At 48.5% G+C, this 18,417-nt stretch overlaps 1 protein-coding gene across 1 annotated transcript in view; it reads right to left on the reverse strand.

The window, feature by feature from the left end:
- LOC138301517 (myosin light chain kinase, smooth muscle-like) overlaps positions 1-18,417 on the reverse strand; it is a 326,421-nt gene that overhangs the window by 158,305 nt on the left and 149,699 nt on the right. The window contains exons 4-6 of the mRNA XM_069242031.1: positions 16,299-16,577; positions 8,558-8,728; positions 8,139-8,327 (exon numbers count right to left, since the gene is read on the reverse strand). Of these exons, the coding sequence (XP_069098132.1) occupies positions 8,139-8,327; positions 8,558-8,728; positions 16,299-16,577 (639 nt within the window). The remainder of the gene's footprint in view (positions 1-8,138; positions 8,328-8,557; positions 8,729-16,298; positions 16,578-18,417) is intronic.

The following is an 18,417-nucleotide window of genomic DNA, read 5'->3' on the forward strand; positions in this document are numbered from 1 at the left end:
TGGGCCTCGGGACAGTCGGTTCCCCTCACACAGGCACAGGCCACCACAGACCTTCCCCCCTCTGGTAACACCAGCACAGCACCCACCCAGCGGGCCCATACCTCTGTCCCCAGGACACGTCAATCAGCTGTGTCCACCACTACAGGGAACCCAGGATAACCCACCACCCCAACAACAACAGGGACCTGGGGGCAGTGGCAGTGGGCACACGGTCCAGGGGACGGAGGCTCAGGAACGCAGGGGAACTGGGAGGGCTGCTGTGCGACAGGGGGCGGACAGGCCAAGGGAACACACTCTCCACGAGGCCCTCTCCTTCATCATGGGAGCATACCACCACTCCCAGGAGACAATGGCAACGGTCCTGGCCAAGTTTCAGGAGACCCAGCGCATGCAGGAGGAACAGTATTTGGGGTTCAGGGAGGAACTCAGAACCATCAGCTCCGCCCTGGGCACCATCGTAGGGGTGCTGAAGGAAATATTCAACACCAGGAGGGACACTGTGGCACTACAAGGGGCCCCTGACACTAGCATGGACGATGAACTGCCCACCACCTCCGCCGGCGCTAGTGGACAGGAGGCACCGCCACAGGACCACCCCAACAGCACCCCACCCACTGCAGAGGTAGAACCACCCCGCAAACGGTCCCTGAGATCCAGGAACAAGACAGAGCACGATGCCAAGACCCCGCCAAGAAATGAGACCACCCTGATTGTCATCCCACTGTCCCACTTTGTCACCCTGTCCATATTGAAACTGCCCCAGCTCCACTTCCTATGCCCATATGGGCTATGCACCTGTGAGACTAATAGACTGGACTCTGCCATGGACACTCCTCCGCCATCACTCCTCACCATTTAACTTCCCCCTCCAATATTTTGTATCTAAATAAACACACCTAAAGCACCAAAAGATCTGGAGTCTGTCTGTGATTTCGGAATAGTGTATTTGCAATTACAGTGCCAAAATTTACAGGAAATAGGAATGTCAACATACCTATGTCACACAGCTCTAGTCCATGAGGAATCTAAGCAGATGACACACGTTGGGACCCACACCTGTGAAACCGTAAGGGAAAGTGACAACTCAGTGACCATACACTGGGTGAAGTCGACAGACAGGATAGAGGAAGAAGTGTAAAAGTACATGTAGTAGGCAGGAATGTAATCTCACCTGTGTTTCACTGGAAATATTGCTGGATGACTGAGTCCCTGTTGTCCATGTCTTCTTCCTCTGCTTCCTCCTCATCACTGTCCACAGGCTCCACAGCTGCCACAACACCGCCATCTGGACCATCCTCCTGCTGAAAAGGCACCCGTCATCGCAAAGCCAAGTTATGAAGCATACAGCAGGCCACGATGATCTGGCACACCTTCTTTGGTGTGTAGAATAGGGATCCATCTGTCATATGGAGGCACCGGAACCTGGCCTTCAGGAGGCCGAAGGTCCGCTCGATCACCCTCCTAGTTCACCCAGGTGCCTCATTGTAGCGTTCCTCTGCCCTTGTCCTGGGATTCCTCACTGGGGTCAGTAGCCATGACAGGTTGGGGTAACCAGAGTCACCTAATAGCCACAAACAGTGCCTCTGGAGTTGACCCATCACATAAGGGATGCTGCTATTCCGCATGATGTATGCGTCATGCACTGAGCCAGGGAACATGGCACTCACATGGGAGATGTACTGGTCGGCCAAACATACCATCTGTACATTTATGGAATGATAACTCTTCTGGTTCTTGTACACCTGTTCACTCCTGCGGGGGGTACCAATGCCACATGTGTCCCATCAATGGCACCTATGATGTTGGGGATATGTCCAAGGGCATAGAAGTCACCTTTCACTGTAGGCAAATCCTCCACCTGAGGGAAAACGATGTAGCTCCGCATGTGTTTCAGCAGGGCAGACAACACTCTGGACAATACGTTGGAAAACATAGGCTGGGACATCCCTGATGCCATGGCCACAGTTGTTTGAAATGACCCACTTGCAAGGAAATGGAGCACTGATAGCACCTGCACTTGAGGGGGGATTCCTGTGGGATGGCGGATTGCTGACATCAGGTCAGGCTCCAACTGTGTACACAGTTCCTGGATTGTGGCACGGTCAAACCTGTAGGTGATTATCAAATTTCTTTCCTCCATTGTCGACAGGTCCACCAGCGGTCGGTACAACGGAGGATTCCGCCATCTCCTCACATGTCCCAGCGGACGGTGCCTATGAAGGACAACAGCGAGCACAGAGTCAAACAACTCAGAGGTATGTACCCACAGTCTACACAGAACACCATTCATACAAAAAATCTGGCCTGTATGTGTGTTGAGACTAGGCCTAGGTATGTGTGACGCAGTTGTTAATTAGGCCATGTGGGCCCCTGAAATGGCGGCTGCCTGACCTGTAAAGTGGGACAATGGGATGTGAGGTAACTGCGATGGTGTTGTACACCGTTGTGGTAGGCGGTCTAAGTCCGCGGCGCAATGCTGCATTGGTTAACATTGGACCCATAGGGTCCCAGGAGCCAATGACGATGTACGCCGCCGGTGATGGTACGCACCGCCGCGGACGTGACCGCCGCGGACGTAACCGCCATTTTCTATCTGTTGAATCACTCGATACCTGATCTTCGACAGGAGAGGACCTACACTGCAAGTGCTGCTGTGACCTCGGTCTGGAAGAGACAATGGCTTGTGCGTCTGGGGAAAGGGCCCCTGCCTTCACATCGGAGGAGTTGGAGAAGCTCGTCGATGGGGTCCTCCCCCAGTAACGCTACTCTACGGTCCTCCAGACTAACAGGTAAGTACACAGGGAGCATGCTGTATGGGCTATGCCTGTGTGGAGAGGGCTGGTTGTAAGAAGGAAGGGGGCAGAGTTCTGAGTGCATGAAAGACGGTGGGTGCATGTGCCACATGGCAAGTGTAGGGATGGGGGCCACTCACTTTGACGGCACAGTGGGTAATGACTTCTCTTCTTCCCCTGTACATTTCATGTAGGTCAGCACCCACCAGAAGAAGGATATTTGGCGTGCCATCGCCAAGGACGTCCGGACACTGGGGGTCCACCACAGACGGAGCACCCACTGCCGTAAAAGATGGGAGGACATTCGCCGCAGGAGCAAGAAGACGGCGGAGGCTCAGCTGGGGATGGCCTCCCAACGTGGGAGGGGTGCCCGTCGAACCATGACCCCCCTGATGTTCCGGATCCTGGCGGTGGCCTACCCGGAGTTGGATGGGCGATTGAGGGCATCACAGCAGACACAAGGGGGTGAGTACACTCTCATTCAGCTGACTTTGCGCGCAGTGGAGGGGTCTGGGTGGGGGAGGAGGGCTGTGGGTTTCCCTAGGCCAGGGCGAGTTCCGTAGGCTAGGCCCCTTCGTAAGGCATGGCCCTGTGGCCCCCCACCCCACCTCTGTAGAGTGCCAAGTACAGCTATTCATGCACCTGTGTCATCTATGTGTGCAGATGTCGTCCATAGCCTTGTAGGCCATTTCCCAGGAATTGCACTGTAGAGCCCAACAGCGCGACGTAGTGCAGGGGGCTGCTGTGTCTGTCTTGTCCGCCAACGGTAGCGGTAAGCCATGCACTCAACATGTCTTTCTTCTGTTGTCCCCTCCTTTTTTTGCGGTCTCCCTGTTCTTGTGTCCATTAGCATCATCAGGCGGAGGAGCAGTGGCACCGGAGCACGAGGGAGCTGCATCCCACATGGCCATGGAGGGCCACACTACGGACTCTGAATACACCAGTTGGACGGAGGGCGAGGGGAGCACCACGGCGGTGACAGGAGCTGAAACCAGCGACACGGACTCGTCCTCCGATGGGAGCTCCCTTGTGGTGGCGGCAACATCTGTGCCCCCCACTACTACAGGTACAGCCGCCACCCCCCCTACCAGCACCGCCCTCCCAGCAGCCCCTCAGCGTGTGTCCCATGCCCGCTCACCCAGGAGGGTGGGCATCACCTTTGCCCCAGGCACCTCAGCCCCTGCCCCTGTAACCTCTGCTGCCCTCAGTGATGAGGCCATTGACCTCCTCAGGTACCTCACTGTTGGGCAGTCTACCATTTTGAATGCCATCCAGGGTGTAGAAAGGGAGTTGCAACAAACCAATGCATTCCTGGAGGTCATTCATTGTGGTCAGGCTGCCCTTCATCGAACCTTTCAAACTCTGGCCTCAGCACTGATGGCAGCCATTGTCCCTGTGTCTAGCCTCCCCCCTCCAACTTCCTCCACCCAGACCCAATCCCTTGTACCTCTGCCTATCCCAAGCACACCATCAGACCAGCCTGCACACACCTCACCACACAAGGGAAGCTCAGGCAAACATAAGCACCACACATCCCACAGGCACTCACGCAAGCATCACACACATACGGACACACCAACATCCACTGCCTCCACTGTGTCCCCCTCCTCCTCGTCTCACTCCTCCCTCCCAGTCTCGTCTACACTCACACCTGCATGCACTACCACTACAGCCACTACGTCCCGCACCAGCACACCCACCAGCACGCCCCGCTCACGTGCAGTCACCACCCCCACCACCATTCACACGTCCCCTGTGTCCTCTCCCAGTGTGTCTGTGACGCCCCATCCCAAGATACACAAACGCAGGCACACACCCACCCAACATACATCCACCTCACGACAGCCTCCAGCGCATGCACCTGCACCCAAAGCCACAAAAGTTACACCTCCTACAACCACCACCTCTTCCTCCACTCCCAAACCCCCTCCAGCTACCCGTCCCAGTGTGTCCAAACAACTTTTCCTGTCCACCCTTAACCTATTTCCCACCCCCGTCCAACTCATAGGTCCCGAACTAGCACCTCAGCCACAAAATCAACGGGACCAGTGGTACCTGTTGTCACAGGTATGTGGAGTGCACCGTCCACCAGGACAGCCAGTGTGGCACGGAGCAACAGCACAGCCAGTCCCCCCCCTGTGAAGCACCAGAAGTTGGCCAGTGCCCGGCGGGAGAGGGGGAAGACTCCAGCCACCCAAGCCGCTCACAGGGGTCCCGGGGGGAGTGTGGACTCAGCTGTGACTCCTCCCAAGGTGGGGAAGGGGCAGAAGAAACCCGTCAAGTCTGGGAGGAGCAGCACGGCGGAGAGGACCGCCATCATCCCCGGTTGCCCAGGAGGCCACCGCTAGTCCCATCGTCGCTGCCCAGGAGGGCCCCGCCAGCCACAGCCCAGCTGCCCAGGAGGGCCCCGCCAGCCACAGCCCAGCTTCCCAGGAGGGCCCCGCCAGCCACAGCCCAGCTGCCCAGGAGGGCCCCGTCAGCCACAGCCCAGCTGCCCAGGAGGACCCCGCCAGCCACAGCCCAGCTGCCCAGGAGGACCCTGCCAGCCACAGCCCAGCTGCCCAGTAGGACCCCACCAGCCACAGCCCAGCTGCCCAGGAGGACCCTGCCAGCCCAGCTGCCCAGGAGGGCCCCGCCAGCCACAGCCCAGCTGCCCAGGAGGACCCTGCCAGCCACAGCTCAGCTGCCCAATGAAGGACCGCCAGCCACAGCCCAGCTGGCCAATGAAGGACCGCCAAGTCAAGCACAGCTAAACAGGGCAAGCACCGCTGAACAGGGCAAGCACCGATGAACCGGGCAAGGACCGCCAAGTCAAGCACCGCTGAACAGGGCAAGGACCGCCAAGTCAAGCACCGCTGAACAGGGCAAGCACCGCAGAACAGGGCAAGGACCGCCAAGTCAAGCACCGCTGAACAGGGCAAGCACCGCTAAACAGGGCAAGGACCGCCAAGTCAAGCACCGCTGAACAGGGCAAGGACCGCCAAGTCAAGCACCGCTGAACAGGGCAAGGACCGCCAAGTCAAGCACCGCTGAACAGGGCAAGGACCGCTGAACAGGGCAAGGACCGCCAAGTCAAGCACCGCTAGCCCATGAGCGGCAGGGGCACTGACGCAACAGGGACCGTCAAGGGGTGAGTGATGCACTCTGGGCACCAGTCCCCCTCCAGAACCAGTGGAGACATACATCCACTACCTCTGTCCTGCACAATATGAAGCACTCTGGGCACCAGTCCCCCTCCAGAACCAGTGGAGACATGCATCCACTACCTGTGTCCTGCACAGGATGAAGCACTCTGGGCACCAGCCCCCCTCCAGAACCAGTGGAGACATGCATCCACCACCTCTGTCCTGCACAGGATGAAGCACTCTGGGCACCAGTCCCCCTCCAGAACCAGTGGGGACTGTTATCCACTTGTGAGACTGTGGCTTTGCACTCCCCAGGAATGAACAGTGGGCAACCCACCCACTGTAGAGACTTGAGAGACTGTGGCTTTGCACTCCCCAGGATTGAACAGTGGGCAACCCACCCACTGTAGAGACTTGAGAGACTTTGGCTTTGCACTCCCCAGGAATGAACAGTGGGCAACCCACCCACTGTAGAGACTTGAGAGACTGTGGCTTTGCACTCCCCAGGATTGAACAGTGGGCAACCCACCCACTGTATAGACTTGAGAGACTGTGGCTTTGCACTCCCCAGGTTTGAACAGTGGGCAACCCACCCACTGTATAGACTTGAGAGACTGTGGCTTTGCACTCCCCAGGATACATCAATGGGCATGGAGCCCCCTCATGGATCTGGCGTTGTGCACTCATCCGGCTGACGTGCCCCCCCTTCCTGTCCCCCTGAGGTGCCTGTTGTATTTCTATCTGATGCCCCTGCAGTGTTCTCTCTGTTTTGATCGGGTATCGTGTGTGGGCCTCGCCCATGCATTTTGGGCCCAGTGGTCCACAGACTATGAATGGTGCTATACCTGGACTACTAATCGTGGTGTATATTTTGTTAATAGTGTATATATGTATATTTTTGCATATTGAATTTTGATATATTACAATGGTTACACTCATTTCCTTTTGTCTTTGCATTCTTACGGGAGGGTTGGGGGGTGTAACTGTGATGTATAGATATGCATTGGTGTGTGTGTTGTAGTGGGTGGGGGTGTTGCGTGTGTGTGTCCCTGTTTTTTGCCTCCCCCTCCCCTGTGTCGTGGGTGCAGTACTCACCGTGGTCTTCGCCGCCGGCGTTGGTGCTCCTGGTACAGGAGCAGGAAGACTATCGCAGGAAAAATATGGAGTTCCGGCTCCATGGTGTCCTCCTTCCTCGTGGAGTGGGTAGAGGTGAGCGTTTTTCATTCGAAATTCCTGTTTCCGCCGTGTTTTTATCCGCGGTGAATCCGCCCCGGAAAAGGTGGTGGATTGGCCTGTCATAATAGTGTGGGCGGTATATTGTCTTACGCCTGTCTGTTGGCGGTGACCGCCGAGCTGTTTGTTTGTACCGCCGTGGCGGTCTGAGTGTTAAAGTGGCTGTCTTTGTTGGCGGTTTCCGCCACGGTCGTAATTGCAATTTTTTTACCGCCGGCCTTTTGGCGGTCTTCCCGCCTCTTTAACACCGTCCGCCAGGGTTGTAATGACCACCTATGTGTTATTGAGGTTACTTCTGAAATGTAAAATAACCCTAATGTTTTGCAAATCAATCACTCGATTGGAGATTGAAGGATAGACCCAAACAGGCAATAGAATTAGCGCCAGAGAGAAATACTAGGCTGAAACACGACATGTGAAAAATAAAGTCTCAAGCCACACATACTAGCCTCTCTTCTTGTTGTCCCGGGCCCAGAAAACTAAAAAATGTCCGAGAGGTGTGGGAAGCAAGCTTTTTCTTTTTCAGAAACAAATCCCCGCATTGGTGGTGGGTTGTTTCTGAGAAAGAAAAATGAATGGTTAAACACACCACAACAACATGGCAACCTACGTGTATTCAGTTTTGCCAAAAGTGCATCCGATGCACCAGTTAGCAGGTTTGATTATATCACGGCATCTGGAAATGTGGAGCTCTTGTGTGAGAAGGTCCAGCACAGACTTGAACTCATGACCAGAAGAGACCCAAATAACCCCAAGACTATGACCACTGAGACGAGAATAGCCAACCCACATAAGTCCAAACAGTCCAGGGACTGCTTCCATGAGCATTCGGTCATGGAAGGTCATCAATCACACATGGCTGGCTCAAAACCAACCTGGGTAGGCTCCATAGACGCGGATTGTCTATGGGGATCAGGCTGTAGGAGGGAAGCATAGAATAGCAATGCTCCATAAGACAAGCTGCATATATGAAACCTGTATATATAACCTGGGATGAGTTTGGCTGAAGACACAAGGGTAACAGGCGCCTTCTTCTCACCAGAGTCACCAGCTGCGTTGTAGTCTTTGGCATGCTCTTTAGCTAACTGTGACAGGACTCCTTCTGCCTTTTCCATTGGGCGGTTGTTGGCCACCATGGTAATCTCTGAGCGGGTGGTTTTAAAAGTTTTCTTCATCCCTGTGAAAGACCATTAAAAACACCACTGAGTCACAAATCAGCAATCATTCTATTTATGGGAGGTTTATAATCACAGGGCTAATTTCTCTTGGACTTTGTCTCCTGATAAGTAGCTCAGCCATGTCCCTAAGATGCCTAAAGTATGTTGATGTTTATTTTTTGTTATATCAATGTTTTTAGTGTGTGAGCGTTTGTGTGTTTCTATCGTGAATGGATTAAATAAGTCTGACCTTGAGTAGGATTTGAGCTGGCCTGTGCAGGGCTTGCAGTAGGGACACTGTTGTCAGGGACGTCGTTGTAGTCAGATGTGGCCCATGCATTTACTGTCGCCATAGCATGCAGGGAGGCTGGAGGAGTCATTCTGGAATTTTGGCTATTGCTTGTCTTTTCTCTGTCTGTGACTGAAACATAACAACAGGAAAGGAATCACAACATAAGTACACATTGTGAAGAGTAAACACACTGTTAGTGGCACCATATAATTATGCCAGTACCAGTCTAACAAACCCTACTGTTTAATAAGGACAAATATTTTGCTCCTAAGAGTCCCTGCTTCTAACAAAAAGCAATGGCTTTTATTGAAGCCTCTCAAGCAGTTAATGTACAGGCTCTTAGCTATGGCTCTATATGGAAAATGTTACTTACCCAGTAAGCATGTGTTCGTAGCATGTAGTGCTGTAGATTCAATTGCTCTGCATACTCCTGCCATCTAGTGTTGGGTCCAGAGTGTTGCAAGTTGTTTTTCTTCGAAGAAGCATGTTTGAGTCACGGGGTCGAGTGACTCCTCCATCTCGATGATACTATGTATGGGCATCGAATCCTTTGTTAGATTGTTTTCCCACAGGTGGGTGAGAAAAGGAGTGTAGAGGAAGTATAGAGAAAGAGACGTCCATGCAAATGTAACTACATATGTACAACTATATACAAGTATAAAGTAACTGAAATGGCCACAGGCGTCCGGGGAGGAGGGAGGGCGCATGAGAATCGACAGCACTACATACCATGAGCAGATGCTTACTGGGTAAGTAAGATTTTCCGTTCAATGGCATGTCTGGCTGTAGATACACATGCTTTGCATAGGCTGTAAAGCAGTCCCGCCATAAATGTGGTGGCCAGGCTGTGGGAGTTGCAGTTGACTGGAAAAGTGTTCGTAGCACAGCTTCACCTACATTGGCTTCCTGACTTCCTAGTACAGCCACACAGCAATGCTTTGTAAATGTATGTGGTGTCGACCATGTAGCTGCCTTACAAATGTCAGCTATAAGTATGTTTCGAAGGAAAGCCATACTGGCTCCTTTTTCCTAGTAGAATATGCTTTAAGAGTAACATGTAACTGCCTCTTTGCTTTAGCATAGCAAGTTTGTATACACTTTACTATCCATTTAGCTATGCTGTTTTTGGATATTGGACTGCCCTTGTGAGGTAGTGAGAGAGCAACAAAGAGCTGTTTAGTTTTCCTGGAGTCTTTGGTTCTGTCAATGTAAAACAAAAATGCTCGTTTAACATCTGAAGCGTGTACAGCTCTTTCTGCAACTGAGTAAGGCTGCGGAAAAAAGACTGGTAGTTTAATGGATTGGTTGATATGGAATTGGGAAACCACTTTAGGAAGGAACATCGGGTTTGTGCGAAGGACTACCTTGTCCCTATAGATCTGGAAGAAAGGTTCTTACAAGGTTAGGGCCTGGAGCTTACTAACATGTCTGAGTGATGTGATAGCGACTAAGAAGACAACTTTCCAAGAAAGGGCATGAATGAAGTTGCTCAAAAGGAGAGCCCATGAGCCTGGTAAGCACAACATTAAGGTTCCAGGATGGTGCAGGAGGCACTCTGGGTGGAATAACCCTATTAAGGCCTTCCATGAAAGCTTTAATGACTGGGATTCTGAACAAGGAAGTATGTCTGTTTTGTAGATATGCAGCTATAGCTATGAGATGTAAGCGAATGGCAGTGTAAGCTAAATTTGCTTTCTGTAAGTGTAGTAAGTGACAATGTCTTGGACAGTAGCTTTAATGGGATTAATACTTTTGGGTTGGCAGTAGCATACAACATGTCTCCATTTTGTACCATAACATGCTCTGGTTGTTTGTCTAACCTGAGAATGTCCATGCATTCCGCAGGCAATCCTAAGTAACCAAACTCTATGACTTTAGGAGCCATATCGCAAGGTTGAATGACTTGGGGTCTGGATGTCTGATCTGCCCTTGATTTTGAGTGAGAAGGTCCAGCTTGTTGGGGAGCCTTTCATGGGGAACTGCTGAGAGGTCCTTAAGTGTGAAGAACCATGGTGATGTGTCCAAGTTGGAGTTACCAGGATCACAGTGAGAGATGTCTCTTTGACCTTCCAAACCAGAAATGGAACGAGAGGGACAGGTAGAAAAGCGTAAGAAAATATCCCTGACCAGTTCATCCATAGAGCGTTACCCTTGGATAGAGGGTGTGGATACCTGGAAGCGAAGCTTGGGTATTTTGAGTTTGTGCTGTGGTGAAAAGAACTATCTGAAGATTTCCCTACCTTAGGAAGTATGGTTGAAGGACTTCTGGGTGGAGTTCCCATTCGTGGATTTGTTGCTGCAGCCTGCTGAGCAGGTCAGCAAAGTCGTTGCCCATTCCTGAGAGATACTCTGCCACCAGGTGAATGTGGTGGTGAAAAGCCCACTTCCACATTATTTGAGAGAGCTGAGACAATTGGGATGACCGTGCCCCCCGTTTCTGTAGATAATACATGGCTGTCATGTTGTCGGTGCGGTTTAAGACAACCTTGTGAGACAGGTGATGAAGAAATGCTGTCAGGGCCAGAAAGGCTGCCTGACGTTCGAGGTAACTGATATGTAGGGATTGGTGACTGAGACCCCCAGAGGCCCTGTACTGTGAGGTCTTTAAGGTGAGCATCCCAACCCATCAGTGATGCGTCTGTAGTCAAAATGACCTGAGGCACAGGGTCCAGAAAAGGCCGCCCTTTCAACAGGTTGGTGGTGTTCCACCAATGCAGAGACCAGTGAGTATGGTGGTCTAACAACACTAGATCCTCCAGGAGACTCTGTGACTGAGACCACTGATGTGACAGACACTTCTTTAAGGGACGTACATGGAGTCTAGCATGGGGAATGATGGCAATGCAGGATGTCATCATCCCTAACAGTCGCATGATAGCCCTAACTGTGTTTGTGTGATTCTCCTGAAACTCGGGGAGAAGAGACTGAAAATTCTGAACACAGACTGGGTTTGGGTATCTTAGCCCTAACTCTGCATTGTGAATAGCTCCTAGATATGGCTCTTTCTGAAGAGGTTATAGATGGGATTTGACAGAGTTGATTGTGAATCCCAGTGTGTGAAGCAGGTCCACTGTCATCTGAGTGTGTTATTGGCACTGTCGTAGGGTGCTGACTTTGATGAGCCAATTGTGTAGATAAGGGAACACGTGTATGTTTTGCCTCCTGAGATGTGCAGCAACTACTGCTAAGCACTTAGTGAAGACTCTGGGAGAAGTCATGACTCCGAAACGAGGGACTTTGAAATGGTAATGTTTGCCTGCAACGGGTCGGTACCAAAATACTCAGAGCCGAAGTTCAGACCGAAGTGTCTCGGACTGCAGTGTCGGAGCTCAAAGATAGTGTTTTGGTCTTAGATATTTTTGGAGCCGAGCCAGACGACGGGGCAACTGAAACAGTTTTCCTGATCTGACCATGGCTTGGTGGCAGTGGTGGTCTGATGACCTCTAGAAGGGGCTTTTTAGCAGTCTTAGTGTGGGCCGGAGGGGCCACGGTACTCACAGGTTGTGCAGATGTCACCCCATGGCATTCAATGTCCAACTGGACATCGGAGTTGGAACCCTGGATGGAGATGGCTTCCTCTTTTTCTGGATCCTCCTGGGCAAGTTCCTCTCCAAAGATGTCTGGGGTGTAATCCAACTCTTGTCTTGCCATCTCCAATCGATGAGCTCTTTGGTTCAGAAGTGTCTTCTTCGACTGGAAGGATTTGCAGGCGACATAAGTAGCTTCTTGGTGATCGGGGAGAGGCACAGTTTACACACCAGATGTTGGTCGGTGTAGGGGAATTTAGAGTGGCACCAAGGACAGAAGCGAAACGGCATCCATTCCATCAGCTCAGCATACTTTTCGGTGCCGCATGGTGATGTGGGTCCGAAACGGATGAGGTCACCCCTGAGAGCCGTATGGTCGGAGCCTGGACCGACGAGAGGAGACGAACGCAAAGATAGGAACAGGCGATCAAGAAACAATACAGTCGATAAGGAGAAGACAGAAGAAAAGATTTCAAACCGGAGCGAGTCGAAAGATGGAGCAAAGACACACATGTCCAAACCCAAAGGCTGAGAGAAAACACTCTAACACAGTATCACCGAGAAGGAGGAGTCACTCGAACCTGTGACTTGAAAATGCTTCTCTGAAGAAAAACAACTTGCAACACTCCAGACCAAACAATAGATGGCAGGAGTGTGCAGACCATCTGTATATACAGCCAAACATGCCATCGAACATGTGTTTTTTGGAAGTGCAATAATTGTGACCTTCATTGCTGGACAGAGGGCATAAAGGTTTACAGAGAAGGATGTTACATAAACCATGATAGATGGAACAGGTGGTTGGCAACTGACAAAGTACAAGGCCATAGTTTTGCATAGGTGTCCAAATGCACTACCAATGAGGCTAAAAACAATGGGTTGTCTACTCCTAATGTGCTTCAATAAAGAGGTGGCTCTTGAGGGATGTTTTGAATCTAGCAATCTCTATTCCAGTGGAATAAAGTTAGGTGGGGAAAATGGCCTGAATCAGGGAGCAGTGCAGGAGCATGTGTATAAAGCCACAAGGCCATATCATAGATCTACAGAAGACAGAAGGTTATGAAGTAGTACAAATAGGCTAAAAAGATGTGAACCAGCTTGAACTGTACTCTGGATCCCAATCCGAGCCCTATAGTTAATCATGATCCACCATATCAAATGCAGCCAAGAGGTCTAATAGGATCAAGGCTACAGTGTCTCTTTCGTCCTGTATCTGCAGAATTTCTTTCATTGCCAGAAGGAGAATAGATTAAGTCCCTCGACATGGGTGAAAGCTCAGATGTCACTGGTCCAAGATGTTGGACTATTCCAGAAACTTTGAGAGCTGGACGACCAGAGCATTTTGCAGGATTTTAATGAGAGTTGACAGTAACATAATTGTACAGTTGCTGGCAGCATCATTGGTGCTGGCATTTACTTTTTTCAGACATGAAAACATCACACCTACTTGGCTAGACCGGAATTGAACAGATTAAAGTGGAAGCCAGGTACGTGTTTGCATAAATCTTACATGGTACAGGGGTCCAAAGAAGATCAAGAATTAACTTTGATGATGAGCTGCAGGGATTCATTCAGCTGCTACTTCTAAAAGTCCTTTGAGCATGGACCCTTTCAGACCACCAGACCAGCGCTATTCTTAGAAATAAGCCAAATCTGGCACAACTTAATACTGCCGCAATACTGCCACAGATGGACTCAATTGTGGTGATGAAATACCAGGCTAGTGTATTACAGAAATCTTGTGATTGTGGTCTGGGGCTATTGAGACACACAGGATTTGTGAAAGAGAAAACACAAAAAGTCTGGTAAAATAAATTGGGAGCCTCAATGATTATTTTTCATAAACAAAATTCTTTGGCCTGCCCAATTGCTTTTTTATAATACATGTGTTGGTGAGTGTAAGTAGGTTTGTCAACACTGAAGTAAGATTTATTCTAAGCTCACCTGGTATTTAGGTTGAGCTGTCTAAGGAGTGCAGAGAACCAAGGGTTGGGGGGTAGGCTAGGAACTCAGTTGGAAATTTTTTCCAGCCAGACATAACCCTCAAGAATCTTGTTCAGACTAGAAGCTAAAGATCGCAAGATGGCATTAAAATCATATCTACATCCCAAAGTCTTATGCTGTGAGTGTAAGTGTTCTGTGGCCACATCTAGCTTAAAATAAGCATAGTGGTATATGGGGGAGGATGGCTAGCTCACATGACAGCTGCAAAGCTTTGGTAATTCATATTAAGAGTTGAATAAGGTTAGGCTTCCTCCATTCTAGAGGGGTATTGCTTGCAACCTGTGGACTTAGAAAGAAGGAACAAATTAAGTCAAATACATATCACCCCCAATATGTATAGCTTCCATTACAAGTTGTAACAAGCAAACGACGTCAAGGTTGAAGAGACTTGTCATTTCGAAAGCTGAAGTCCCAGTTCATAACACATTTTCTGAAACTGATGTATTTCTCTTGCACGGAATAATAGTAGCTGAAGAACTGCAGTAGCCTACATTAGGGTGACTATATGCAAGCACAAAATAGCTTGTGATGGTGATGTCTCAATGGTACCTCATAGAATTTCACATGATGAATGATGAATCAATCTAAGATTAATCAATCCAAGTAGACTAGTAAATCAACTTTTACATGGTACCACATAGAATTTGACATGCTGAATGATGAATCAATCTAAGATGAATCAATCTAAGTAGATCAGTAAATCAGCTTTTACATACAGATTTAGGCCTCAAACCCCCATTATATACCTAACTTATTAATGTACAATACCTTACAACCTAGAGGTGTGGAATTGGCAAGGACTAGGTTGCAGCCTTGTTTCAGGAAGTAACAAATTGTCTCATTTGCGGGCATCATTAAGTCAAACATGTCCTATTGATGTTTAGATAAGGAGCAACATTTTAAAAGGGCAAACTAGACCCCTCCTTCCATTGGCCTAGTTGGAAATACTGGAGGGAACTGGTAGATCGGCAAAATTGTGGCACACACCTAAACTACGTATTCCCAATTTAGAAAGATGATCTTTAAAGAAGTCAATATCTGGGAAGAGTATCTTTGAAGCAACAATAACTGCTTATGTACATAGGATGTAACCAAGGGGGCAGGAGCCAAACTGACAGCAGTTCCCACATGATACACATACTTGGTACAGATGGGTGCATATGGGGTTGCCTCTGGTACAACTTTGGTGCACGATGGATCACCTGCTTGATATATACACAGCTGTAGCCTTTAAGTACTTCCCTATTACCCTGCTTGTAACAGTGTGTCCACAAGAGAATGGTTCATCTACACATAATCTTTCAACAATTAAGAGCAGCACAAGGAAAATAAATAATATAAATGAGAAGCACTTTAGAAAAGTAAAATATGTACATTCAAGGCTTACATTGATGACAAATAAAATAAAATGTAATTTAAAAAATGCAATTAAAGTTAACAAATTAATAAACAACAATAATAACAAAATATTGTGGTATTATGGGAAAAGGTCTGAGGTAGATTTAGGGTTGTATAAGTTTGATGTAGTATGATTGGGGTAGTGGTAAATTCTATTACACAACTGGCTTGACAATGCTCTGGTCATTGAAGTAGTTCCTTCAATGTAGTTGTAGGTCAAAGTAGCGGAGGTAGTAGTACTGTACATCACTGAAGTACTGATCACAGTTCTGTACATTTCTATAGCATTCATCACAGTCTTGTTCATCAGTATCACATCATTAATCATGGTCTTTTCAATCACTCATGTAGAAATCAGGTTCTTGGACATCCCCCATCTCTAGAATATTGATCAAGCTCCTGTACAATATTAGGAAAATTATCAGAGTCTCGCACAGCACTAAACTATTGATCAGGATCTTGTACATTTCTAGGGTACTGATGAGAATCTCAAACATCACTAGATTCTTGTAAATAACAAGAATATTGATCAGAGTCTTCTGCACTACCAGAGAATGGTCAAGGATCTTGGACATCACCAATGTAATGATCAAACTCTTGTATATTACCTGAGCCTTTATCACGATCATCTACGTTACTAGAGAAATGATCATGGTGTTGAGCATCACTAGAGCATTGATGAAATGTTTGTACATCACTTGACTAACAACTGAGATATTGCACATCCTGTCCATACAGGAATTAAAGTTTTCATATTGGAAATGACTTACCATAGATATGACTGGCAGTACTAGATACCCGAGGCCCTTTTATGCAGACTTCCCTGGTGATGCCATGTTGTGGGAGGACATCAAACAGCATTGTTACAGCTCCTTTCTCCAATTCTGGAATGCTGTTGGGGGCGACAGTGACCCTGGACACCATAGAGGAAGAGGAAACTGATGTCACTCTGGAGGACACCATGGGCAATGATGAAACTGATGTCACCTTGGAGGAAACCATGACACGGGACACATGGGAATCCTTGCTTTTAGGGAATTTACACATGTCTGCAAGAAACAAGAAAATATTGACTGTTAATATGTTTGCTGTGTATACATCAAAGTGTTTTCTTATTTGTAGATCAAAGTCAGATAGTACTGGCATAACTAGAAAGAGCCCTATTAAAGAAGCAATGATCCCCAGCAGAAACACAAGCATGGGAGATGGGAAGAGCTTGAAAAAGCCACTGCAAGGAACAGACAACATCTCAGCACAGCATGAAAGAACCACCGGTGAGATGAAATTACCTTGGGCCGAGACAGAAACAGTTCATGCTGAGAAATAATTAAAGATTCTGGGAATCTAAAGTCTTATTTATAGTTTGATAATAGAATCCAAGAGAAGTTATAAAGAACCAGTCCAGGATTAAGGGAAGAATTCATTACAAAGAAAGAAAAAAATACATCTGAGATAAGCACTGGCAAAGCCAATACGTCTGGCCTTTGAGACCTACTGGTTTTGGCAATGGTCTCTAGCCTTCCTGTACAGCATATCTGATGTTGAGCAGCAAGGCTAAAAAAAAACAAAGCAAAAAAAAGTGGTGCTATGGTGGGCTGTGATGTAATTTTGTAGGCAGCATAAATGCGAGCACCTTTGAAATGTTGCAAGCATTTTTAAAATTTATTTATCAATTTGGATTGGCTAATAAAAAAAACAAGATAGACAAAAGGATTTGTTTTTTAAGCAAACAAAGCAACACAGAGGGCCAGAGTAGGAGGAAGCATCATGGAGAGCCTGTGTGCAGGGAAACAACATGGGGGTGTGGTTGGGAGAAGCAATGCGGAGGGGACAAAAGCAACCAGTAGGGCAAAGATGGTGAGAAGAAGCAATAGGCAAAAGAGAAAGAAGGCATGGATGGGGGAAGGAACACGAAGGATGAGGATGGGGAGGAGAAGCAACGGCTAAGAGAGGAGGATGGCAAGAAGCAACATGTGAGTAAGAAGAAGGGTGTGGGTGGGGCAAGCAACATACAGGGCAAGTTGGGGAGAAGAAGCAACAGGTGAGAGTGATGTTGAGCAAGTGGGGCAGAAGCACATGAGCAAGAAAGCAACGGGGGAAGTATACGAGGCTGGGTGCAACAAGAATGGGGTCAGACAGAAGCACACAAGCAACAAACGGGAACAGGGAGTTTCGGAGACGTGAAATGTACATGGGAATCAGCTGAAAAACACATGCACTCTACAGAGTGCTTAACACAAAATAAAATAATAATGATTGAAAAGCAAGGAATGGAAGCACAGAAGGTAGAAATCAAAAGTGATGCTAATGAGGCTATGCTTCAAGAGCATGACAAACAGAAGATTGACAAGCATAGACACAACTGATGGTAAGCAATGGGCTGGCTACAACCACCTGTATGTTTGAGGCAAGCCCACAATATATGTCTCAACAGACAGCACATTCCATGTCTTGTAGTCTCAACCCAAAAAAGAGACTTCATCAGAAAGGTGAGACTGTGAAAGAGGAATGAATTACAGTTACTTGGGAACCCATACACTTTGTTAGAAGTGTATTATATCCTAGTGACCTTGTAATATGGCGGACAGGATATCTGTCACATTTGTGATGGAGTGCCAGTCACCCAAACACTAAATCAGACCCTTTATTGTTGGGGAAGTTGCTGGGCTCTCGTCATTCTGGAAAAATCAGTCTAAAAGCAAAAACATATTTGGTCTCAAAAAGTACATATTGCAATAGTAGTCCCTGGCACTTAAGGAAACTACTTTGTATGTATATGTGCTCCCAATTGGAGGGCACAATGCTGTTACACACTGTGAAGTTAGCCAATAGCTGAATCGGCTGATCCATTTTCTCATGCTGTAGTTGGCAGAAGAAAAATGTGAATAA

The sequence above is a fragment of the Pleurodeles waltl genome, chromosome 6 (assembly GCF_031143425.1).
Source record: "Pleurodeles waltl isolate 20211129_DDA chromosome 6, aPleWal1.hap1.20221129, whole genome shotgun sequence".
In the NCBI taxonomy this organism is placed as follows: domain Eukaryota; kingdom Metazoa; phylum Chordata; class Amphibia; order Caudata; family Salamandridae; genus Pleurodeles; species Pleurodeles waltl.